Source organism: Macadamia integrifolia, unplaced genomic scaffold, assembly GCF_013358625.1.
Source record: "Macadamia integrifolia cultivar HAES 741 unplaced genomic scaffold, SCU_Mint_v3 scaffold_198A, whole genome shotgun sequence".
NCBI lineage: Eukaryota > Viridiplantae > Streptophyta > Magnoliopsida > Proteales > Proteaceae > Macadamia > Macadamia integrifolia.
This window is the reverse complement of record NW_024870639.1, coordinates 704,442-730,511: the sequence shown is the minus strand read 5'-3', so window position 1 is coordinate 730,511 and position 26,070 is coordinate 704,442. Positions and strand designations below refer to the sequence as shown.

The 26,070-nt window shown below is 40.1% G+C and overlaps 2 protein-coding genes across 8 annotated transcripts in view; both read left to right on the top strand.

The window, feature by feature from the left end:
• Nucleotides 1–3,006: 3,006 nt before the first annotated feature.
• LOC122071225 (protein NDL1-like) overlaps nucleotides 3,007–26,070 on the top strand; it is a 33,776-nt gene continuing 10,712 nt past the window's right edge. Inside the window, exons 1-2 of one of the 2 annotated variants that reach the window (XM_042635537.1) lie at nucleotides 3,007–3,045; nucleotides 6,084–6,169. In XM_042635537.1, the coding sequence (XP_042491471.1) occupies nucleotides 6,164–6,169 (6 nt within the window). In that variant the 5' untranslated portion in view covers nucleotides 3,007–3,045; nucleotides 6,084–6,163. Of the gene's footprint in view, nucleotides 3,046–6,083; nucleotides 6,170–8,246; nucleotides 8,260–8,375; nucleotides 8,446–26,070 lie in introns of those variants that run through there. The other variant, XM_042635541.1, reaches the window with a different exon arrangement.
• Nucleotides 3,163–26,070, top strand: part of LOC122071226 — a 25,747-nt gene continuing 2,839 nt past the window's right edge. For 3 of the 6 annotated variants that reach the window (XR_006138112.1, XR_006138111.1, XR_006138110.1), the window contains exons 1-2: nucleotides 3,163–4,923; nucleotides 6,084–6,169. Coding sequence is in view for 2 of the 6 variants with exons in the window: in XM_042635543.1 (XP_042491477.1) it covers nucleotides 4,065–4,967 (903 nt within the window). In the remaining 4 variants the exon portion in view is untranslated. Of the gene's footprint in view, nucleotides 5,136–6,083; nucleotides 6,329–8,147; nucleotides 8,260–8,375; nucleotides 8,669–26,070 lie in introns of those variants that run through there. The other 3 variants (XR_006138113.1, XM_042635544.1, XM_042635543.1) reach the window with 3 other exon arrangements.

Below are 26,070 nucleotides of genomic sequence, written 5' to 3'. Positions count from 1 at the left end.
ATGAAATATTTTAAGAGAAATTTCATAATTTTTTTATTTTTATAAAAATTTCATATACCTAGAAAAAAAAATTGACTTTGTTTTATAATTTACCCGTAATCCAACATGTGACAAGTGTGGGGCAAGGAGACTTTTATTCCTCTTGTTTGTTGTCTTAAAAAGGCTCCCACCAAAAATAAGGCAAACAAAACAAGGGTAGTTAAGATTTCGCTAAGCTAATGTGATAATAGATTAGTATATCAAAAAAAAAAAAAGGGTAGAAATTAGAATAGGGTTCAAATTTCAGACAAAACATCCCTGCTATTGGTCCTGTGAGGAGTTAAGTTTTGAATCCAAATAATTAGTTTTCGGGCATTTTATAGTTCAAACAGACAATTCTTTCTGTATCACCCAAGTTGCAGGGCTTGGTCTTGAGGGATGGTAATGTAAAAGTAAAATATAATATTAGATCAGAGCAGAGGTCAGAGGTTCCTCCCTTGTACGAACTGTCCCTCTCTCCCACTTTCGTATGACCATTCTTAACTTTATTGGATGCTCTTCAGAGACAAGTGAGACAGAGAGAGAAAAAAACAGAGGAAGAGAGAGAGAGAGAGAGAGAGAGAGAGAGAGAGAGAGAAAGAGAGAGAGGACACATGGGATCATGGGTTATAAATGTGAAAATTACATGACATTCACGGATACTCGCGTTAAGGAGTAGAACAATCTGCAAGATCAAATTCTTTAGTTTTTGTTTACTAAGGAAAATCAAATTAAAAGAAAAGAAAAAAAACCTCACAAGTGCCCATGAAGAAAGGAAAAGGGCACTCTTTTTGATAATTCGGTTCCCTTTAAAGTTAAACACGCCATGGAGGACATAGCCCAGCCCAGTGTAGACCCTCAGTTACCCCTCTCTTTCTCTCTCACACACACACACAGGAGCAATATCTGTAATGTATTACGTACGTTACGGCATTGGGCAAGCTTAACAAGCCTTTTGGTATGGTCACCAGACACACCACCACATTACTATGATGGGCTGCTTACAGAAATGAAATTTTTTTTAGGTAAAAGGAAAAGAAAGTAATGAGAGAGAGAGAGAGAGAGAGAGAGAGAGAGAGAGAGAGAGAGAGAGAGAGAGAGAGAGAGAGAGAGAGATGCACTTAAGGGGGAGAAAATATGGGGTATGCTGTGTATCATGTCACTTGCATTTTGCAATTGTGGGTTGATTTCGAAGGATCCTTAATAAATCATAGGATCTGAAGCAGGGTTTTAAGACTTAGAATTGGCATCAGAATTCATCAGTCCCTGATTCCTAATTTGAAGATTGGTAAAAATCGTTAAAACTGATAGGATTGATCAGTGCTGATTCTGAGGTGAATTGGTCGATTCCCCATTTGATTCACCAATCTTTGAAACCATGGTTTGAAGAGTCGAGACCCCAATGAACTGATGGGTCCATGGTAGGGGTTTGGGAAATTTTTTAGGAATACTAGGGTACTTTGATTAAAATTTGCTTATGTAAGATTTCACGGTATATTTGTAACGAGATGATCTTTATAATAAACGAGATCTGTGAGGATGAACAATTGTAATCTTATTCTCCATTGACAATAAGCAAATTTCTACCGAGAAAAAAAAAAAAAAAGAAGGGGGGGCAAATCTCGTCTCACCGTGATTGAATCACACAGATATCTTATTACGTGATTATTTGTTTGTAATTTTCATTCTTTTATGCAATGTTTTCGGCTTTCATTTTTAAAAAAAATGGCAAGTTAAAGATATAAATCAAAGGTTTTGGTAGTTGATTCACCAAAAACTCAAACCAATAGTGATGTTGCAGCAATACTGCAATTCACATCTTGATTTTGAACTCATAAGACGAATAAAGTAACAAAAGAGAAGTACGTAACTACAAAGTCCATGATGCTTAGAACTTAAAAAAGTTGTTACAAGGAGGAAGGTCAAATAGAACTTCTACTGCTAACAACAAGAAGAAAAGGACCTTTGACTGCAATTCACATCTTACTTCTTCTTTCTCATATAAATATATGAACAAAAAGAGTCATCCCACTATTCCGGGCTTTATGTTCTTATTAACTTAGATAATAAACAACCATGAATTAACAGTTAAAAAACTTCGCTGGTTTCCAGCTACTACTGTTTAGCTTTTAGAGTCAAATCAATCTAGAGAGAGAGAGAGAGAGAGAGAGAGAGAGAGAGAGAGAGAGAGAGCCTAGGGGTGTCAACCGGTCGGGTCAGTTCGGTTTCGATCGGGCTTAATCGGGCCTGAAGACTTTCAAAGGCTGCACCATGTCTGCCCATTTAACTAATCGGGCATGATACATTTTATATTCGATCGATCGGCCTCGGGCTATAATCGGGCTACCTTAATCGGGTTTTAATAGGACCTTAACCGAGCTACGAACATGTTTAATATTAAACGGGCTTTAACCGATTTTTAAACAGATCCTCTTTAAAATATGCTCTTATATTTCAGCTCACTCATGCAAACCCAAAAAAATTACAATAAATCAATAAATGATACCAAATATAACCATTATTTAAAATGTGAACATGTCTTTACTTTTTAGTTTTTACTCTTTAATTTGGGAGGTAAAATAGGTATTCTACAATCATTAAAGGGTCGGGTCAGGCCGGTGCACAATAGGCCGGTCTCGGTTGGGTGTTATTAGATCGGTCTCGGTCGGGCGCTCGACGGTCCAAGTAGCAAAACCCAGACTGACAGTTTGTAAACGGGCTGGGCTGAAGCCCGACATGTTTAATAAACGGTCCAGGCCAGGCCGATCTATAAATGGTCCGTCTCGATCGGTTTAGTCTGGTCGGACCACGAATTGAACACCCTAGGTAAGCCCAATTTGTTTGTTCTGCGTAAGAGGCAAAAGATGATATGAAGGTCAAGGTACCGGCGGTTGTGAGTGGTGGGTTTATAATGGGCAAGGGCTCTGGGGTGGTATCTTTCCCAATAAATGAAACCTCATGCTTGCATTAACAATATAACATGGCTGACGGCTCCGCTGGACCGCTACTGGAAAAAGTCTGAAACCGGTACCTATTACACTTCTTTAATCTATAATTAATTACATATTTAGTCATAAGTCATAACTACTACTTAATACGTTATTGTTAACAGTAGAGTGGAGGGAGACGTTTCAATTCTCTATTTCTCTTCCTCTCTTTGAAGTTTGAAGGCTTAAGACGAAGATTGTCTGTCAATATCTTTCGAGAGAATCTGGTTTGATGGTGTAGTCCCACGGCGAAAGTTGGCATCATAGCTTTGTTTTGTTTTTTGACTTTTTTCTGTTCAAATGCATGTAGGTAATGTCAGGTAAAAGGAAAGGCTCTGTGAGAGAGGTAATGTCAGGTAAAAGGAAAGGCTCTGTGAGAGAGAGAGAGAGAGAGTGAGAGAGTGTGAGAGAGAGAGAGAGAGAGAGAGAGAGTGTAAGATGCTTTTATTTCCTTTTCTGTATTGAGTATGGTCGTATAACAGCCTTTTCAGCAATACCCAGTTTCTGTTTTCTCCGCCTGGGCTACTCTTGGCATCTTTTCATCCTCGAAATAGATGATTTAAGTACTATTTGTCCACCGATTCTGTATTATTTTCCTATAGATTATTTAAGAGGGTTTTAGCAGAGATGAGTGAGATATTGACAGTGAGGCAAGTCGAGTCTCATGTTTGTTTGCTTCTTCAAAATCCTTTTTATGGCCTACATTCCCTAATTTTGTCTTTAATTTAGGGGCGGGGATCTTGTCGTTTCCCTGAGCGAGTTGGGTTTCTGGTTTTGTGAAGGAGGGTCTTCCAACAAACTGAAACCCAGATTATATAGAGCCTTGAGATTTCAGGTTTCCAAGCATTCAGGGATATGGGTTCTTGAGTTCCTAGTTGTTTAATTTTTCCTGAGGTAGATGATCTTTTTTCCTTTTCTATTTGTTTCATGTTTTCTTCCTGGTCTTTGGTTTTGTTTGGGTTGAATCTCTGCTGCCAAAGAAAGATCAGATTGTGATTGTTAACCAATAACATTACGGAAGAAATCAAAAGGAAAATTGTGGTTGTTCCTGGTCTCAGGATGAGGGATTTCCCTTCCTGTTTCGGTGAGAATGGAGTTCAAGTGGCGGACTCGTCTTCAAGTACCAGCAAAGCTGCTCAGAATATGGTAACTTGCGTTTACCAGGGTAGATTGCGCGGGAGGTCTTGCTTGATCACTATTATATGGAGCAAGAATCTGATGGGTCAAGGCCTCAGTGTTGGGATCGACGATTCTAGCAACCATTGTCTCTGTAAAGTCGATATAAAGCCATGGCTGTTCTCCAAGAGAAAAGGGTGCAAGAGCTTAGAGGCCGATTCGAGTCAAATTGATATATATTGGGATCTCTCCTCAGCTAAATTTGGATCAGGGCCGGAGCCGTTGGAGGGGTTTTATGTGGCTGTGGTCGTCGATCGGGAGACGCTTCTCCTTCTTGGAGATTTGAGTAAAGAGGCATACAAGAAGACCAACTCGGCTCCTGTTCTTTCTAATGCCATCTTCGTCGCCAAGAGAGAGCACATTTCCGGGAAGAGGTTCTATGGCACCAAGGCTCAGTTCTGCGACAACGGGCAGATCCACAACGTCACAATTGAGTGCGATACTGGAGGACTGAGTGACCCATGCCTTTTGATCCGCATAGATAGTAAGACGGTGATGCAGGTGAAGCGCCTTACGTGGAAGTTCAGGGGCAACCAGACCATCTTGGTGGACGGGCTACCTGTGGAAGTGTTCTGGGATGTTCATAACTGGCTCTTTGGGACAGCTATTGGGAATGCAGTTTTCATGTTCCAGACATGTCTTTCTGCTGAGAAGTTGTGGGCTGGTTTTAGTCATACCACCACTGATCCCACTATATTGCCTTTGTCCTGCTCACAGAGATTGAAAGATTCCCAAAGACAAGGTCTTGGTTTCTCGCTGATTTTGTATGCTTGGAAGAATGAGTAGAGGTGTATTCTTCCTTGTTGAGTGCTAACAAATACTTTTAGCTGAGTGATGATTTTCATTAACGATGTGTTTGAATTACATAAAAATGTGATTTATGAGAGGCTCCATTTGTTTCCCTTATTCACTGTTCAAACAGAATAGAAATGATATCAATTTTTTGACTGGTCATTCTATGTTCTTAAATACCTTCATAATTTACTGTCTTTGGTTGTCTATTGAAAATTTCATGTAGAGAATGACCCTGCTAAATGGATTTGTAGTACACTCGTTTGTTCTAATTTTGGTTTTCCTGTATGCATTGCATCATGTTATCAGCATTTTCTTGCTCATTGGGACCCATTACAGTAAGTTGTTCTTCCTCCTCTTGTTTTTGTAGTAATTTTTGTCTTAAGGGAAAGACCATCTCTTATGTTTTTCTTCGACATATGTGCATGATGAAGAACAGTTTACCACTTGCTTGTGTGACACAAATGCATAACGGATAAACAGTTTACCACTTGCTTGTGCCTTGGGCTTATGTGGAAGAGATGTAGTGAGATTTTGTTAAGCCTTGTAACCACTCTTACTATAGCTTGGAGAAGAAGAGGTTGAACCTCTTGGAGACTTTATAAAAGTGGCTTGTTTAAGGGTTGTGGCTGGAACCCTGGAATGCTTTTGAGGGATGTTAGAACCAGTTTAGAGGACAATAAACAAGCAAAAGGGCTGTTTTTCTGGGCTTTCTTAAGTAGGGACTTTTGAGGTATCAACTTTAGTTATAAGAAATTCAGGACTAGCTGCTCTTCTGATTTGGGGAGTAAAATAATGTATAGCTGCTTTGTAGAATTTGTGTACCTTATTTGTTTAATGTGTTGGCATTCTAGTATGTGCTCTATGGTTCACTGAAGCATCACATATTCTGGGTTGTACTCCATGAAGAAATTTCTTCATTCATCAAAAATAAAAGTTATGATAGATGTGATCAAAGAATATAATCATTTAAAATGGGGCCTAAACATTGTATGAAAAAAAAAAAAAAAGAAAGAAAAACCACGATAAGTAACCAGATTAATGTGAATACATCCCTTTGTTGTATTGCTATATAAACATTCAGCTATTTTAATTTTCTTATTGCTGCAGGAGCTGAGTGAGGGGTGTGAACCGTGGGTTTGACTGAATGGAGGCAAGTCAATCCTGGTTTATTACATGTAACATTTCACATGTTGGTAAGTTATCTTAAATCATTGTTGTTGTAGTAGTATACTTTGTTGCAATCTAATCATACCATGCAAGATAGTTGTTTTCCTTCAATTTCCTTAGTATGAGGAAATGATGAGTATTTCATCTCAGTTGTAGCTCCTGGAAATGTAATAATATTCGTGCAATCTAAATGTCACTCTGTTATTTGCATTATTGTTCCATGTTCCTATGTTTTTTCATACGTTAATTTGAGAAAAACGAATGAATAAAGTGGCCACCTTCAAGACTCAAACCCGCATATTTGCCTGGAAGCGTGAACCTTTCAACATTGCTCTAAGCAATGGCCCTTCCCAGGACCTCACATAGGCAGGAGCAGCACTGGGTAATGACCCTTTTTATGGAGAATTTCTCTATAAAAGGTATAATGATTTTAACCCCTTCTAGGTGTGGTACTATAAAAATCGATTGATGTGATTGTTATGCTTGAAATATGTATCCTTTTTTCTATTCTCCTTTTTGTTTTTGATTTTAGAGTAAAGTGCAACAAAACAGGCATAAAAGTGCAAAACGGGTGTTGTGATTCTTGTGAACGTGTACCCCCATTTTGAGCCATGTGGAGGGGCCATGTAACCAAGGATTAAAGTATCGGTATCGGTCACCGTATTGGTCGACCAAAATTAAGATACGTATCGGAGGGTATCGTATCGTATCGTATCGGAGATACGCTAAGATACGCTAAAGATACGCACATAAATGGATATGAAACCTTTTTAAACACTTTTGCATAAAAAATTTGTTAAAAAAAACTATTGATAACATGTATTATGCATAAACACGAAATTGAGGGTATCGCACTAAGAATTCAAAGTTTGTAGTTGTCCCATAAATGTAAAATCCTTGTTTCCAACCTTGATTTCCACTTTAGTTAGAGAGAAATATGACTGGTAGCAACTTTGGAACAAAAACCCCTCAAAAATTCGTGTTTTCTGAAAAAAATACTCATCTTGGCTACTATATGACCGTAGCGCACTGTATCGGCACATACCGATATTCACCGATACGTATTGATCGATACATATCGATACTCATCGATACGTACTGATACTCATCGATACGTACCGATCGATACATACAAATACTCACCGTTACGTACTGATACATACCGAAACATATATTTCACATTGATTTTATATTTTTCATAGAGTATCAGTACGTATCGATAGTGTATTGGTGCATATCGATATGTATCATAGGATATATATCGATACGAAAAGATTTTAAAAATTTCATGTATCGTATCGGTGTGTATCGTATCGGTCGGCTAAATTTAAGATACGTATCGGAGGGTATCGTATCGGTATCGGAGATACTTTAAACCATGCATGTAACCAATGAAATTTATTACTTAGATCCCACTTAGTATTGAACTTCCCCCTTTTTATTTTCAACCGTTGAGCTGCTTTACTCGTACCTCAATTTTGAACCATTTTTCAACCTTCTTTTTATCCCACATGTACGACTTCATCTGGGCTGCAGTTTTACAGATGTACAGGGGGCAGTGGGGCCTACCTGTTCCCAAAATTTGAGCATCAAAATGACTGCCATGTGGCAGATACAGGCTGCCCGGTGTGATAGGCCAGCACAACATATTGTTGCACATCTATCTTTCGTTTTTTTTTTTTTCCCCCATGTTCATTTACCCCACCCAGGTGTTATTTTCCATCATATGATAGACATAAATGCCTGCAGGTGCTCTTGAAATTGATTTAAATTCTTCAACTCTTTTAACCCTCTTGTGCACCTCAACTTGCACAACCCTAATTTGTTTGATTCATTAGGTTTTAAGCCTTAATTGAATACTACATGCTATCTGGATCTCCTTGTCATGAAAATGCCTCACTCTCTCTCTTATTTCTCCCTGAGAAGTGCCCTAATTGAGGGTTACTGCTTAATCAACCTTTTCTTGTCTATTTTGTTGTATGATGGTAACTCCTTTTGATCCAGCCAGCAGAAGGAGAATGGGGAAGAATGGCTGATCGTTCCCCTGTTTTCGAGCCTGTTTCTAGGGGATTCTGGCAGCAGCAGCAGCTTGGGAGCTTATGATTTCTAATTTGCAGTTAGTTTCTGTTTGTGTTAGGTTCTTGAATTTTGATTCCAATACAGTGTAGTTTTTACATTGAATTTCTAGTTGCTTTTCTTAGTTTCTATTTTGATTTTTGTCTTGGTTTTTAGGAATTTTCGTACTTGGAGTCCAAGTAACGAGGCTGAACTTCCCCATAAATAGAGGCCCTGGTCCTACATTGTAAGGCATTGTCTTTGATTTTTCTATTCTTTAAAGGACACTGTAAGAACCTGAGGATAGTTCCTTTGTATTTTCCTTCTGGTGAAGAAAATGTGAAGATTAGAAGAGAATATACGAGGAAGGTAATCTTTACTGCTAGAGATGTTAAGAGATTTTAAGGACTTGTTAGTTACCAATGCACTTTCATGGAATTTGAAGTCCAGCAGGAGCATCTTTTCTTTAACTTTTTGCTGAAGAGTAATTGGTTTTGTTACAAAGTCAAAAGCTTACCTTTTTGTTGGCAGGGGGTGGAATTTGGATGGATCGGTTGTCAAATTAAACTTAAGTGGTAGCTATGACTATATCCCAGATTAGATGATTTCAATGAAGTAGAGGTCCTAAAGATGCTCTTTTCATTGTTATAGCAAGACACCTTAGCCATGGGTGGTACTAACATGACTCATTGACCAGGTGATATCTAGACCTTGCTAGGTGACAAAAATTGAATTGAGTGTTCTAAAAATTTCACTGTATGAATGTATGTGAGTTTTGATACTAACTACTCATCTCTCACGTAAAGCCTTGGATTTTGCTTTTTCTCTAGTTGATGATCAAGTTTAAAACGAGGTGTAACTAAAGGTTTTTGGAAGAGTGTTCTGTATATTTCTTCTAATGCCGCTCTAAGTTGTAATATAGACCTAAACCATTAGGGTTTAAAGCATGGAGGAAGGTTTTCGAAGAGTAGCCTATTTTTATTGACTGGATTTTGGATTTTAGTATGATATTGCATTTTCACTTTCTTGTGAGAGATCTAGCAGCCTTTCTTATCCCAGTCAAGTGGCTGCAAAGATGGATATACTGTCTGCTTAGGTTTTCTCTTCTGCCAACATTATCTTTCTTGTTTAATAGTTACTTCTTCCTAAGCAAATGAAATGCTGATTGCGCAGGAAAATGATCATCAATTTTTGCAGGCAATCTAAATTGTTACCTGGTTTTATTGAACTCCTGAATATATTCACTAACATCCAGCAAAAGTCATTCTAGCATGTAACAACTAACATGGCTCTCTATCACTATAGAACTTTTTATTGGGGTCAACTCATCCTTATTGGTTGTATATGAATCTGAGATGATCCTCCCACACAATGGGCTTGAAACTGCCGACTCTAACCCAAAAAGGAGGAGAAAAATCTAGGTGTTTTGTCTCCATAAAATCTGAGCTTCCGAGTAATATATCATACCAGGATGGGCTGAGTTCAGGTTGATGGATTTAGAAGACCAACACTAATCAGGATTGGAATTGTCAGCCACAGTGGAAGAAATTTTTCTCGTTCTATGGTGGATTTTCTTTAATTGTTGCAATTGTTTGGGTACGTGATGATCTTTTTCAGCTATATTATTCCTTATGATGGTGAAGAGTTGATAGTGTTGGAGAGAAACAACAGTTTCTTGCTTTATTGGAATTCCCTATCAGAGTTTATGCAACCTTTTCATAGGTTGTGTTTGTATGGTATATATTATTTCGATAAACTGGTTGAGAGCTGCTAAATACCGGTTAATGAAGGAGCATTCAAAAAATTAGTGTATATGAGATGATGTTCAAATGAATGAGTGGTAAGATTAGGAAAGATTGGATTTTGAATAGGCACAAAATGAATGCAGCAGCACAGGAACTTGTAAGCAGTACTTACCAAACTTGAGAAGAGAAAGAGAGTATAAGGAGAAAGGGAGAAGACAAGATTGATGGAGAGGAAGAGCATGAATCATATCGGGGTCTAGGCCAATCAATTATTGTGATACCCTACTTTTTAAAACCTGGTTTACTTACACGGTTGACCCGGTTTAACCATCCAGGACCCGAACCAGAGAGGGTTAAGGCGGGTTCCCTATAGACCATGATGGCAAGGGTGACTTTGAACACAGGTTGGCCAGACAAGTCCGAGTCAGTGCCAAAGGAGACGGGTGTACCCAAGCCGTGTACATGCACGTATCATAAGGCCATGTACGGGTAATGCTGGTATGTAGCCGTATCCTAAAGTATATACGTATTATATATCTTGTGCCGAGAGTGAGATACATGCTGAGAGTCGAATTCCATCGAAATCTCAATTGTTTGGCTAAGTTTTGACCAACAGGTGGGCGATCACAGGTGGGCGAACCCGCCCACCAGTGTGACCCACCCATGTGGTTACTAAATATTGTCTAGCATAAATAGTATTTATTGTTTTTCCTTTTTCTCATTTAATACCTCAAAGAGTGGGTGAGAAAAGTAAAGAAGAGAGAGAAAAGAAAGGAAGAAAAGAGAACGAAGAAGAAGAAAGGAAAAGAAAAAGAGGAAGAAATGATTTTAAGTGACGTCGAGGTTTGATCTTCTCATTCCGGCACTGGAAAAGTGATCTCCAACACGAGACCTACGATTTGAGGTGAGTGAAGACTGTACTTCTTAAACTTTCACAAAACCCCAAGTGAAACCCTTGATTTGGGTAGAGTTCCATGAGATCTTGTTAATCCCACTTGAGATGATGAATCTAAGGTTTAATAGATGGTCTATATGTTGATTTTGAAGGTTTAAAGAAGTGTTTGCAAGATTTGAGAAGCATTGGTGATTTCTTGAGTTAAGAGGTGATTTTGGGGTTTTGGAAGAGTTCTTGAGCAAAGAAGGTAAGATTGCTTTTCAATCCTTAAATCTAACTTAGATCTAGGTTAGAGTCATCTTATGAGACCTTAGATGTGTGAAAAATGTGATTGGAACAACCCCATTTGGTTTTCCCAAGGTTGAGGAGTGTTTTAAGAGAGAAAACCAATTTTCCCACCAACAGGTGGGCGAAGACCAATGGGTGAACCCGCCCACCTGTAGGGGCCCACCTGTTGGGGTAGAACCTTAATTCCAACAGGTGGGCAAGGATCGGTGGGCTATTTGGCCCACCTGTTGAACCAGTGGGCGAAGAGGGCGAAGACCGGTGGGCTGTTTGGCCCACCAGTCAGATTTTTTAGCCCAAATGGGCCCAAAACGGGCGAACAACCTTCTTTTATGATTTTAAACATGATTTAAACATTAAACCTCGTTAGTTTTGACCCCAAGGTAGTGAAATGTTAACCTCATTCGCTTATGATAGGTTCCACTAGAATTTACATTTCTCACGCCGGATCTCACCCGTACTGAATGTGAGCTTTTGTACCTAACAAGTAAGTGGGGAGAGGACATTTGACTTTATTTTAAGGCGTGTTTTTGCATCATTAAATTGTATCTAGACTAGCCATGTCATTATGCAAATTATGTGTAGATTAGTCATCCTCGTATGCCATTCGCACGTATTTCTTGTGCATTCTAAACAAATGATTTATGATGTGTGTTGTGCTTTACATTCTCAATGCTAAATGATTGATGTGCTTATGTGATGAATGGTTGGATTACTGTGTGATGCATTATTAGACTAGACGCTGTAGTCGGTTTGGAAACGAGTGCATTGATGGCCCGTGGTATGAGACGCGGTGGTACTATGTAATCGTACTTTGTCATATAGGAGCATGCGGTTTAGGATTATCATTCCCTGTGTTACGACCCTTCCCAATAGGGATTGAGGTGTTGTGTTATCACTTGGGGGGAAGCAGTGGTCGCAGTTGTCGGGTCACTGTGGCAGTTAGACATACGCCTGGCTGGTCATTAGGACAGTCGACAACCTCAGTGGTATATTCAAGAGGGCCAATCGTACTGCTTTTAAATTGTTGGGGTTGGCACCTTTACATTTCTGTCATTTACTTTTATGTTGAGAGCAGGTGGTCGGCATGCTTTACTTTTCTGAGTACTCACGGTGGGCCTTCTCCGACAACCCTATGGGCGTATCACAGTATGGAGTTCGCGACTCGTACCCGGGGGCATACGCGCACTGTGGTTGTGAGTAGCACATAACCTAAGACTTAGTAATGTTGTTTAGGTGGATAAGATTTAAAATGAATTGCATTGCATATAGTGCATATGGATGTGAATGTTTGTGTGGTCTTTCTTTTCACTTACTGTGAGCTCATCCCACATGCACACCTCTTTTAGATGATTTTACAGGTTACCTGCCTAAAGATCAGGAGTCAGGCCTCACAGTCGAGTTTCCTGTTGAGGATTGGTGGGTCCCTGAGGAGTATGAGCACGGTGCTGATTTCATATGCGAGGGCTGTGTTGCGGGACCGCAGTAATGACACCATACAAGATTTCGCTTTTTGATTTTTGATGACTTTTTCTTTGTGTACTTGATATGTAAATTGTTATTCTTTTTGTGTAAATATCATGCCTGCGGATCCACATGTACTTAGCTATATACTACAATTTGGGTATCAAGAATATTGAGGATATTTACAGATAATTTAAGTCTTCCGCAAAACTTTTAAACACTTATCTTTGATGTGGGTATGCTGTGGTGAGGTACTGTATCAGATGATCCTGCAGGTTTTAGGTTAACTGGAGTTAACTCGGTCACCGGTCCGGTTCTGTGTGAACGGGGCGTGACAACGGTGGTATCAGAGCGTGATGCTCTATCCACTCACAGCATACCATTTAGACCCCATAGAATCTATAATAGGAAATGGGGTTGGGTAAATGTAAAACACTTTAAAGAATTAAAAGCAAAGAAAAAAAATGGTTGCATTTCATGGTATGCATGAGAGAAAGTTTACTTGGAATAAATAAAAGATTAGTAATTTGATTTCATAACCCATCGAGTACGGATTTAACAAAATTTCAGCAACATAACGTTAAAACAAGATTTCCCAAAATTTTCAAATACAAGCACCTGATAGACAACATACATATATGAATAAGCATAATCAACAAAGGTTAACTAGCGTTGTTACAACCAAATTACAATAAATTTATCAAGCAGACAAAACTAACTAAAAGTTACCAACAACATCATAACACCATACTAGCAAGTCCAAATTACAGGGGAAAGTACAAAAAAAAAAAAAAAAAAAAAAAAAAAAAAAAAAATATATATATATATATTATATATAGTCCACCATAAACACATAAACAACATAGAGACAAGTAAAAAGCTGATTAGGATAGGCAAGCTAAGTCCTCAGAGACCCTCGTCATCATCTAGCTCTACTACTCCATCCCTCCTAGGCCTTGATTTAACATTGAGCCGGCAGTCGTAATAATCAAACCTCACATTCACTAGTTGCACATCCCTCCGGAGTCGGGTAAAGTCCGCTGAAATAGCATTGGCCGTTGTGTCCAAATCCTCGCTCAATCTTAGGAAGGAATTCTCTAATGTGGCCTGCCTTTCTAAGATATTTTCCTCTCTAGTAGTACTCTCATCTAGTCTTCTCAAAATCTGATCTTGTCCATCTTTTAAGGCCCTCATGTTGGTCATCATGCTTTTAAAGTCAAATGCGCCACTCTCAAGTGGTGGGGCTCTATGTTGTGGGTCTGCAGCCCTAGCAAAGTCAGGATCAACATCTCTCAAATCAAGAGGCTCCTCCTCGAGGATATCCTCATTCAGAAAGTCCTCAAATTGAGGAACATAATCCTCGTCCTCCTCAATATTCTCCTCTTCCTTTTTGTGGACATCCTCCCTGTGGACATCCTCCTTGTTCCTGCCTCCTTGAGCTCCTGCCCTTTGAGGCACATCCATAAGAGCTTGGAGACCAATCCTGCGTAGGTTTTCCCTGCTAAATTTGTCCGCTGGAGTCTTTCCCTCCTCACCACTCAAATCCACCCCAAAGAACTCGAAAACCCTGGTGAGGGTCCTACCATATGGGAAACCTCCATCCTCAGGATGTGTGGCATGATGCTCCATAGTCTTAAGTATAATGTAGGGCAAGCATAAATGCTCGGCACCTCCCTTTAAGGCCTTGTAGATGTAGAAGGCTATGTAGGCTGCCATGAAGCTCACTTGGTTCCTATGACCTCCTCTAGGGAGCAAATTAAATTGAACCAAGCGAGCAAATACACGAGCCTCCGGGTTGTATGTTGCCTCAGAATCTGGACGCACCTTGCTGCCACTAATGGTCTCGTAAATGTGGTCCTGCATCTCCAAACTTAAGGATGGGCCCACGGGCTTACTCCGTGGGGGGCTATAGAATTGATGCCCAATTGATGACATATCTAAAATACTAGCAAGAGTGTCCACAATCAAATGAATGTTCACCCCCTTCACCATGCTGGTGATTGAGAACTCCCCATACTAGGTAAGAGACCTCCAAATTACAATAAAATCTTCGAACAAGGTGTTCATAGCATGGGCGGTCAATATTAAGGATAGACTGCCAACCAGTGCAGTAAATCTCTCTTGTAGTTGAATCTTATTGAAATCACAAGCTACCACCATTTTCTCCATCATTATAGACCTTTTTAGGAAGGTCTGCCAATTCGTTGCTGCCCTCATACTCTGGAAGAGTCTCTCATCATAGTCTAGAAGATCTATGGGGGCATGTCCTTGTTGCCTTGTGCGGATAGCTGAGGAACTAGTCCCTACACCTTTCCTTTTTGAAGTTGTGGCCCTACGTCTATTAGAAGAGGATGCGGGTTCTTTGCCCTTGCGAGAAGACATCCTAGTGAGAAAAGAGAAGAAATAGTGATAAGTAAGAATGTTGCATGACAATGGAAGTAAACAGGAGGGTGAACAAGCACATGTAAATACACCCAAATACATAATGTGGATCATTATAAAAGAGGGGTGGTTAAGCCATGGAGAAATGAATAGAAAGAAATCCCCAAACATGACATCCACTAGCATGTTGCAAAATAGAAGAGTAACAAATGAGTATAAAGCATGGCAAGTGAGAAGTGATGGAAAGCCTCATAAGAATTTCCTCAAGTGGGATAATTGGTGTCAAATGGTAGAAAGCCCCAATGTTAATGTACAAGTTCAATCCAAGAGAGTGAAAATCCCATAAAAGTGTGGAAATTAAAGCTTACATGTCAACGATAGTAATACCTATCATTATGCAACCAAGAATATGTAAACATTTCTATTATGACATTGAAGTGCAAGGAATGAGAGAGAGATTTCCAATTTTGGAGAAAAAAAAAATTCATGATCATAGGGGTAATAGAGGCATACAACCAACAAGTGTAAATCAAATATCATTGCACCAACAATTAATGGTAAGTGATTCAAAGTTGTTCACAAGTATGGAACGAAGTGAAGAGAATCATAGAAACCCCCAAATTTTTTTTTTTTCAAGAAACCTAACACAAAAGAGATGGATTTTCATAGAAATGAGATGGAATTGCAAGCATATACAAGTTTCCATGATCTTTCCAACAATGTAAGTGCAAATCAAGGATAAGAAATCCCAATTGAGTTAGTTGGGGAGAAAAGAGAAGAAATAGAAGAAAACCCCAAATTGGAGGAATTAGGGCAAGGTTTGGGATTTTCTCCCATAGATTGGTTAGTAAAGCCCAACACTATGAATGAGTCACAAAGGAAACATCATATTCTCATGGAATGACTATTCTATGGAAAGAGACATGAAAGAAGCCAAGTTTTGGGAAGTATGGATGGATTCAACACCCAAAATATATGTTCCAAAAAGAGAAATGGAGAAGAGACTTACTTGAGAGTGAAAGGCGCTTGAATCTTTCAAAATATGCGGAATCGTTGAATGAAATCGTGAGTGGATGCACCAAGTAACCCTCCAAAATCACCTTGAGTTGAGCCTAAGAGTAGAAGATAGGAGGAATGAAGAACGAAGAGGCTTAAAAGCCCCTTTAAGGCCACCTCGGGTTGGACCGGTGGGCCCTGACCCTAGTCGCCTGCTGGTAGGACAAAAAAAAAAAAAAAATAGTAGTAGTAATAATAATACATTATTAACAATAATAAAGGAAATAATAATTAAAAAAAAAAAAGTGGGACCGTCGTCCTACTTGTCGAAGAGCTAGCATAGTACCCTCGGGGCTAAGCTGTGGCTGGATGCAAGACATCATACACTACAATACCTCGTGTTTTGGCATATGATTATATGGCCAGATTGTGCAAATGGCTAAAACAATGGAAGATAAGTAGAAGGGAGAACAATCCCTCACACCTGGATTGTGGAAGAGGACTAATCCATTTCCGGGCATGGGTAACTCATCCAAGGTATACCGTGGGTTGTATAGTTCTGGGCCTGCATACAGAGTCCTATAGGCCGTTTGGCTACCCTCCTTGACCAGCTGGTGGTCCAAGCTCTACATCTCTTCGCCCGAACACTAGTACGGTGCCTACAGTCACAAGGCCACCCCATCCCCCATCTACATCAGGTCAAGTACAAAGGGTCCCTGTCCAGTTTCGGCATCACAGAGCTATGCTTTAATTGCCACTCTTATGGGCATTTTGCTAAAGACTGTCGAGTCAGACCAACATCCAGTTAGCCCTCTGTGTATAGACCTCCCTTAACTCGGGGGAATCAACCGCAAGGAAGAATGTATGCCTTATCAGCTGAGGAAGCTGAGGCCAGCACAAAAGTGGTAGCAGGTAAATTTTATGCTAAATTTTGATGACCTGTTATACTTATATGCATTGTTGCACTAGGTGTTCTACCTATATCGGGTATACCAGTCTATGTCTTGTTTGACTCAGGAGCTACACATTCGTTCATATCTAAGAGATTTGCTGAGAAACTTGGTATGTCACCCAGGACACTAGATCATGAGATGATTGTTAGTATGTCTACAGGCAAAGTTACATAGTTGAAAGAGGTGTATGGGCCATGCCCAGTTGAAATCAGTGGAAAGAAATTGGATGCACAAATCATCAAATTTAACATGCAGAATTTTGATGTTATACTGGGCATGGATTGGTTGTCGGCCCATCGAGTAAATGTGATGTGTGCCAAAAAACTAATTAGGGTGATAAATGATGAAGGGAAAGAACTGATATACCAAGCAGATAAAGAAAACGGGCTAGAAAGGTCCTCATCTCCGCTCTTCAAGCGGTAAAGCTATTGGAAAGTGGATGTCAGGGTTACTTGGCATCGGTACTTGATGTTGATGCAAAGGTTGCACCTCTAGAAGAGTTAGAGGTAGTTAAAGAATTTTCCGATGTCTTTCCAGATGATCTGATGCAGCTACCGCCTAATAGAGAGTTGAAATTTGCCATAGACTTGATTCCTAGAGCAGCTCCAGTGTCTAAAGCTCCATACAGGATGGCACAAGCCGAATTGAGGGAGTTACAGACGCAGTTGTAAGAATTTTTGGAGAAGGGGTTTATTCGCCCAAGTGTTTCACCTTGGGGTGCCCAGTATTGTTTGTCAAGAAGAAGGATGGCAGCTTGCGTATGTGCATCGATTATCGGGAATTGAATAAGCTAACCATTAAGAACCGATATCTATTGCCATGCATTGATTTGTTTAACCAACTACAAGGTGCAAAGGTATTTTCAAAGATAGACCTTAGATCAGGCTATTATCAACTCAAGATAAAGAGCGGCGACATACCCAAGACAGCTTTCAGGACTCGGTATGGTCACTATGAGTTCCTAGTGTTATCTTTTAACCAATGCACCGACAACATTTATGGATTTAATAAATCGAGTATTTCACGATGTCCTTGATAAATGGGTAATTATTTTTATTGATGACATCTTGATCTACTCTAAGATGGAAGAGGAGCACACTAAACACCTGAGGATGGTATTACAGAGGCTGAGAGAACAATAATTGTTTGTCAAATACAATAAGTGTGAATTTTGGCTTAAGCAAGTTGGATTTCTTGAACACGTACTGTCTAAGGATGGAATCGAGGTGGATCCTGATAAGGTTAAAGCAGTAGTAGAGTGGGAAAACCCCAAGAACGTTACAGAAATTAGAAGTTTCTTAGGTTTAGTTGGGTACTACCGGCGCTTCATTGAGAATTTTGCTCGGATCTCAGCATCAATGACTAAGTTAACCAAAAAGGGGGTAAAATTTGAATGGACAGAGGAATGTGAGAAGAGTTTTCAGGAATTGAAGAAACGGTTGGTGTCAGCCCCCGTGTTGACCATCCCTGAAGGCACAGGTGGAATGACAGTCTACACTGATGCTTCTAAGGTCGGGTTGGGTTGTGTTCTCATGCAACGTGGTAAGGTGATAGCATATGCATCCCGACAACTAAAGGAATATGAGAAGAACTACCCCACTCATGACCTGGAACTAACTGCAGTCATTTTTGCCCTAAAGATTTGGTGACATTATTTGTATGGGGAGAAGTGCGAGATATACAGTGATCACAAAAGCCTTAAGTACTTTTTCACCCAAAGGGATTTGAATATGAGGCAGAGGAGATGGCTCGAGCTTATGAAGGATTATGACTGTGACATTCAGTATCATCCTGGCAAGGCTAATGTAGTGGCAGATGCGTTGAGTCGGAAGGCAAAGACTGTGTCACTCTCACACTTAGCAGTCAACCCACAACTCGTACAAGAGGCGATGCTAATGGATGAAACCCTCTTATATGAAGGAGCAGCCTTAGAGCTTGAACATCAACTAGGAAACATTAAATGGTTTACTGTATCCTTGGCAACTCTACAAGTGCATCCGTCTATTAGGCAAGTGGTGATAATGAAACAACCTTTGGATCCTGAGTTGCAACGGATCACAGTTAAGATTCAAGAGTAAACAATGAATAACCCTGATTTCGTTTTAGCTAGCGTCGGGGCATTATTGTTTCGAGGTAGGTTGTGTGTGCCCGATGATTTGGAGATACAAGACAAGATAGTACAGGAAGCACATAGCTCTGAGTACTCACTCCACCCAGGAAGTACAAAGATGTATAAGGACCTCAAACAAAACTACTGATGGCCAAACAAGAAAATCACAATAGCCCTATATGTGGCGACTTGCCTTACATGCCAAAAAGTAAAAGCTGAGAGGCATCGACCTAATGGTACTCTTCAACCACTCCCAATACCAGACTGGAAGTGGGATAGGATTACGATGGACTTTGTCACCGGACTACCACACACACCTAAGGGGATGGATGCGATTTGAGTGATAGTGATCGGCTTACTAAGACTGCTCATTTCATTCCTATCAAGACCAAATTCTTTATAGCTAAGTTAGCACAACTTTATATGGATAACATAGTGCGCTTGCATGGAGTGCCAGTGAGCATTGTGTCAGATAGGGACCCAAGGTTCACTTCCAGATTTTGGAAAAGTTTTCAGCATGCTTTGGGATCACAAGTGAACTTGAGTACTGTTTTCCACCCACAGACTGATGGTCAATCAGGGCGAACCATACAGATATTAGAAGACATGCTCAGGGCATGTGTAATAGAAATGAGTGGTAGTTGGGAAGAATATATACCCCTTATAGAGTTTGCCTATAACAACAGTTATCAAGCTACAATTGAGATGGCTCCATATGAGGCATTATATGGTAGAAAGTGTAGAACTTCTTTGTATTGGAATGAGGTAGGCGAACGCCGAATGTTAGGACCCGAAATGATACAGATGACATGTGACAAGGTCGATGTTATTCGAGAAAGGATTAAGGCAGCTCAATTACGTCAAAAGAGCTATGCAGACACCCGCAAGAAAGACATTGAGTTTTAAGCAGGAGAAAAGGTGTTTCTCAAGATTTCTACTAAAGGGTTACATAGATTCCATAGAAAGGGTAAGTTGAGCCCGAGATACATTGGCCCATTTGAGATTTTGACTCGGGTTGGCTTAGTAGCCTACATGCTTGCTCTTCCACCTTCGCTCAGAAATGTTCATAATGTATTCCATGTATCCATGCTGAAGCGATACGTTCACGATCCATCGCATGTGTTACTCGTGGAACCAGAATATCTAGAAGCTGATATGACCTATAAAGAACAATCAGCCGAAATCTTAGACCGAAAAGTGAAAACCCTTCACAATCGCTCCATTTCCTTCATAAATGTGCGATGGACTAACCATTCACTTGAAGAAGCATCCTGGGAGAAAGAAGATGAAATCCAAGTCAAGTACCCTCATCTTTTCGAACAACCAGGTACTCTAATTTTGAGGATGAAATTTTCAAAAAGGGGGGGTAAATATGATACCCTACTTTTAAAACCTGGTTTACTTACACGATTGATTCGGTTTAACCATGCAGGACCCGAACCAGAGAGGGTTAAGACGGGTTCCCTATGGACCATGATGGCAAGGGTGACTTTGAACACAGGTTGGTCAGACAAGTCTAAGTCAGTGCCAAAGGAAACGGGTGTACCCAAGCCGTGTACATGCACGGGTAATGCTGGTATGTAGTCGTATCCTAAAGTGTATACGTATTATATATCTTGTGCCAAGAGAGATACATGCTGAGAGTCGAATTCCATCGAAATCTCAATTGTTTGGCTAAGTTTTGACCAACAGGTGGGCGAACCCGCCCACTAGTGTGACCCACCCATGTGGTTACCAAATATTGTCTAGTATTAATAGTACTTATTGTTTTTCCTTTTTCTCATTTAATGCCTTAAAGAGTGGGTGAGAAAAGTAAAGAAGACAGAGAAAAGAAAGGAAGAAAAGAGAACGAAGAAGAAGAAAGGAAAAAAAAAAGCAGAAGAAATGATTTTAAGTGACGCCGAGGTTTGATCTCATTCCGGCACCGGAAAAGTGATCCCCAACACGAGACCTACGATTTGAGGTGAGTGAATGCTATACTTTTTAAACTTTCACAAAACCCCAAGTAAAACCCTTGATTTGGGTAGAGTTCCATGAAATCTTGTTAATCCCACTTGAGATGATGAATCTAAGGTTTAATAGATGGTCTATGTGTTGATTTTGAAGGATTGAAGAAGTGTTTGCAAGATTTGTGAAGCATTGATGATTTATTGAGTTAAGAGGTGATTTTGGGGTTTTGGAAGAGTTCTTGAGCAAAGAAGGTAAGATTGCTTTTCAATCCTTAAATCTAACTTAGATCTAGGTTAGAATCATCTTATTAGACCTTAGATGTGTGAAAAATGTAATTGGAACAATCTCATTTGGTTTTCCCAAGGTTGAGGAGTGTTTTAAGAGAGAAAACCAATTTTCGCACTAACAGGTGGGCGAAGACTGGCGGGCGAACCCGCCCACCTGTAGGAGCCGGCCTGTTGGGGCAGAACCTTAATTCCAACAGGTGGGCAAGGACCGGTGGGCTATTTGGGGCCCGCCTATTGAACCAGTGGGCGAAGATCGGTGGGCTATCCGGCCCGCCTATTGAACCGGTGGGCTGTCTAACCCACTTATTGGCCCACTAGTCAGATTTTTGAGCTTGAATGGGCCCAAAATGGGCGGGCAACCTTCTTTTATGATTTTAAACATGATTTAACCATTAAACCTCATTATTTTTTACCCCAAGGTGGTGAAATGCTAACCTCATTCGCTTATGATAGGTTCCACTAGAATTTACATTTCTCACGCCGGATCTCACCCGTATCGAACGTGAGCTTTTGTACCCAACAAGTGGGGAGAGGACATTTGAATTTATTTTACGGCGTGTTTTTGCATCATTAAATTGTATCTAGACTAGCCATGTCATCATGCAAATTATGTGTAGATTAGTCATCCTCGTATGCCATTCGCACGTATTTCTCGTGCATTCTAAACAAATGATTTATGATGTGTTGTGCTTTACATTCTCAATGCTAAATGATTGATTTGCTTATGTGATGAATGGTTGGATTACTGTGCGTGATGCATTATTAGATTAGACACCGCAGTCGGTTTGAAAACGAGTGCATTGGTGGCCCGTGGTATGGGATGTGGTGGTACTATGCAATCGTACTTTGTCATGTAGGAGCATGCGGTTTAGGATTATTATTCCCTGTGCTACGACCCTTCCCAACAGGGGTTGAGGTGTTGGGTTATCACTTGGGGGGAAGCAGTGGTCGAGGTTGTCGGGTCACTGTGGCAGTTAGACATACGCCTGGCTGGTCATTAGGATAATCGGCAACCTCAATGGTATATTCAAGAGGGCCAATCGTACTGCTTTTAAATTGCCGGGGTCGGCACCTTTACATTTCTGTCATTTACTTTTATGTTGAGAGCCGGTGGTTGGTATGCTTTACTTTTCTGAGTACTCACGGTGGGCCTTCTCCATCAACCCTATAGGCATATCGTGGGATGGAGTTCGCGACTCGTACCTGGGGCATACGCGCACTGTGGTTGTGAGTAGCACATAACCTAAGACTTAGTAATGTTGTTTAGGTGGATAAGATTTAAAATGAATTGCATTGCATGTAGTGCATATGGATGTGAATGTTTGTGTGATATTTTTTTTCACTTATTGAGCTAGTGAGCTCATCCCACGTGCACACCTCTTTTAGATGATTTTACAGGTCACCCGCCTGAAGATTAGGAGTCAGGCCCCATAGTCGAGTTTCCTGTTGAGGATTGGTGGGTCCCTGAGGAGTATAAATACGGTGCTGATTGCATGTGCGAGGGCTATGCTGCGGGACCGCAGTAATGACACCATACAAGATTTCGCTTTTTGATTTTTGATGACCTCCCCTTTGTGTATTTGATATGTAAATTGTTATTTTTTTTGTGTAAATATCATGCCTGTGGGCCCAAATGTACTTAGCTATATACTACAATTTAGGTATCAAGAATATTGGAGATATTTACAGGTAATTTAAGTCTTCCGCTGAACTTTTGAACTCTTATCTTAGATGTGGGTATGCTGTGGTGAGGTACTGTATCAGATGATCCTAGCAAGTTTTGGGTTAACCGGAGTTAACTCGGTCACTGGTCCAGATCTGTGTGAACGGGGCGTGACAATTATACTATCATTTAACTTAGAGTCCAGCTTGGAGACAATTAACTGTATACCCAAATACACATAACAGTAATAAGACTCTACTGGACCAAACCCAATTATAAGTACATAACAAAACACTACTAACTAACAAGTATCTCGACATAACAAGGTAAGGGGGACTCCCCCTCGTGAGTTACATTTAGCAATGAATTTAGGAGCTGCTTCAACCGGAGAGAGGATGATATGGATATTGGGGGGTACGATGTCTTGTATTCCGTCACTTGCATGTGTGGGTTGATTATGAATGGCCATTAAGAGGCCTAGGGCCCGGAGGAATCGGCTCACCTTGTGTGTTTTTCTTCATTTCTGGGGCCTCAATGAACAGGCGGGGGTTTCATGAGCAGCAGCCCGCAAAAAATTCTTTTTTTTAGGGCTATATGGGTATTTCGGTAAACTACTTCTATAGGGTTTCACTATATATTTGTAGCGAGGGTTCTTTCTCTGTTATTTTAATCTGAGAGAGGTGTGAGGAGGAATGGTTGTACCCTAATACCCTATTCTTCATTGATAGTGAAGCAAATCTCATCTCATTGTGGACGTAGGCAATCTTGATGAATCATGTAAATCATTTTTGCGTTATGTGATTGTTTGCGATTTCCATTCTTTTCTGCATCATTTTAGGTTCTTGTTTTCTACAATGGAAGCATGTTTGAGATGGCTTGTGTAAAATAAGAGAGAGAGTCCTGCGATTTGTGCAAGGGAGTCCCAATAGTTAGATTGGGCTGCCCATTTCTATTATTTATATAGAGCTAAAATCAGCTATTACAAGTCCTATTACAAGTAAGATATTAGTCCTACTAGGAATAGGAATCCAAAACATAATAGAAAACTAACCTAGGCTTATTAGCATCAGTCCTAGTTGAACTAGGACAATCCTAGTTGTACTAGGAAAGCACCAAGGGAGGAGCCTGCGGCTTGCGCTGGACTTCTCCTCCCCTTTTCACAATGGACTTCTAATAGCTTGTGTTAGATCAAACACCAAGAAATACGAAAAATAAAGAGACAATAGATCCGCATGACACAGAGATTTAACGAGGTTCACACACCACGGTGGTGTGCTACGTTCTCGGGCGAAGAAGAAGATGTTTCACTATATAGAAGAGAGATTACACCCAAGCAGCGGCGAGAAAACTCGCCCTGAAACCCTAGCTCGAAAAGCCCCAAAATACAATGACTTTCTCAACAAGCAACAATACATTATATATATTCCAAGTCGTGGGTCGATCTATTCCAAGTCACGATCGATCAGGTCGAACCATACCGTGGGGGCTACGGCCCCGCACCCCCATACGAGATCAGTGATGGGCTCCGGGCTTGGGCCTATCGGCCCAACCCTTCTGCTTCCATCACAGATCTCAGAAAACTTCCCATTCGGGTTGCTACCAAAATATGTCGGGTTGGGTCAATCTTCAAAACGGGTCAAGAATTCCAGACAAACTTAACAGCTTGTATACAGGAAAAGGAGTTTGTTGAATGCACTAGTAAGAAGTGACGTGGTGCTAAGTCAATGCGGTAAAAGGACAAGGAGGTTGCTTAAAGGGGGGGAGGATATGGGGATTTACTATAGACCCTGAGTTGAAATGGTGACAAAGAACAGTACTATTGATTTAACTATGGTTGTTAACAGGGTGATGTTGAAACAATATTCATGTAGATGACCTCCATTTGTTGGGACAAGGTTTAGCTGAGTTTAAACTAAACTGGTGAGGAACTAAGGATAATGCCAAACCCCACCTGTTGGGGGGGGGGTATTTTGGAGAGAGAACAAATAGTAAGCATTACTAAAACCAGTGGTGCACCAATAGCTGCTGAGAAATCATGCTACATGAATCTTGTTTGCTATTCAGTGATTCCTTTCTATGTTGGACAATAACTTGGGTTCAATATCTTCAAATCTATTTTCACTATGTCAATTCAAATTCTTTTAGATTTCTCCTCCTTTTTGTGAGCCTTGAAATTGCATCAAATCCTTCATTTTACTGATTCGATCATTGGTGATTGTACATGATTTGATTGTCTCATTTTAACTATCCTTTGAATTGAGATCAAAGTAGAGAGAGCATTGCAGCAGTGAAAAATTTCAGAAATAATTTAGAGAAAATTACATTATTAACCACTTTTGGGTTTTCCTTTACAAAATTATCCACAAAAAGTTTTGGTTAACAAAAATACCCAAAATTAGGTTTGAGTTCACAAAACTACCCACCCAAAGTTTCAGTTAGCAAAAATACCCAAAATCAAGTTTGGGTTTACAAAACTACCCAAAATAGTGATTCTTCATCTTCCACATATAATCATGTATTTTTTTAATACTGAAACTTTGAATTGGTAGTTTTGTAAACCCTAACTCAATTTTGGGTATTTTTGTTAACTTGAACTTTAAGTGGGTAATTTTGTAAAGGGAAACCTAATTTTGGGTATTTTTGTTAACTGAAAGTAAAAAGAAACCCAGAAATGGGTTTCATGTAATTTTCCCAATAATTTATTACAGTAAATGGTAAATTGAGGTGTTTTATTTAAGATTCATGTATGGAACACATAAACTAGATGGCTGATGCTAGCAAATATTTTGAGGATATGTTTTCTATGAGGGGGGACATCCAATTTGTTTCTTCCCCCCTCCCCCCAACCCTAAAGGTTTTTATGACATTTAACCTTCTCTAATCCCTATGGGAGTTGTTGAAATACTCATTGTGGTCATTTTCAGAGGTCTGAAGTGATCTCTACATTACTGCATTTTATTTCTTTCTTCTTCCTCTTTTATTTGATGTATTAGCTGTGCCTTCTGTAATCATATATGCTATAATGGCATCTAAAAGGATGACTGAGTTACCTATTTTTATATGCCACTACTAACTACTGTTGAGGATGCAAAATGGATATAAAACATAGCCTTAGTTCCTCACCCCTCTTCCCCACCCCCAC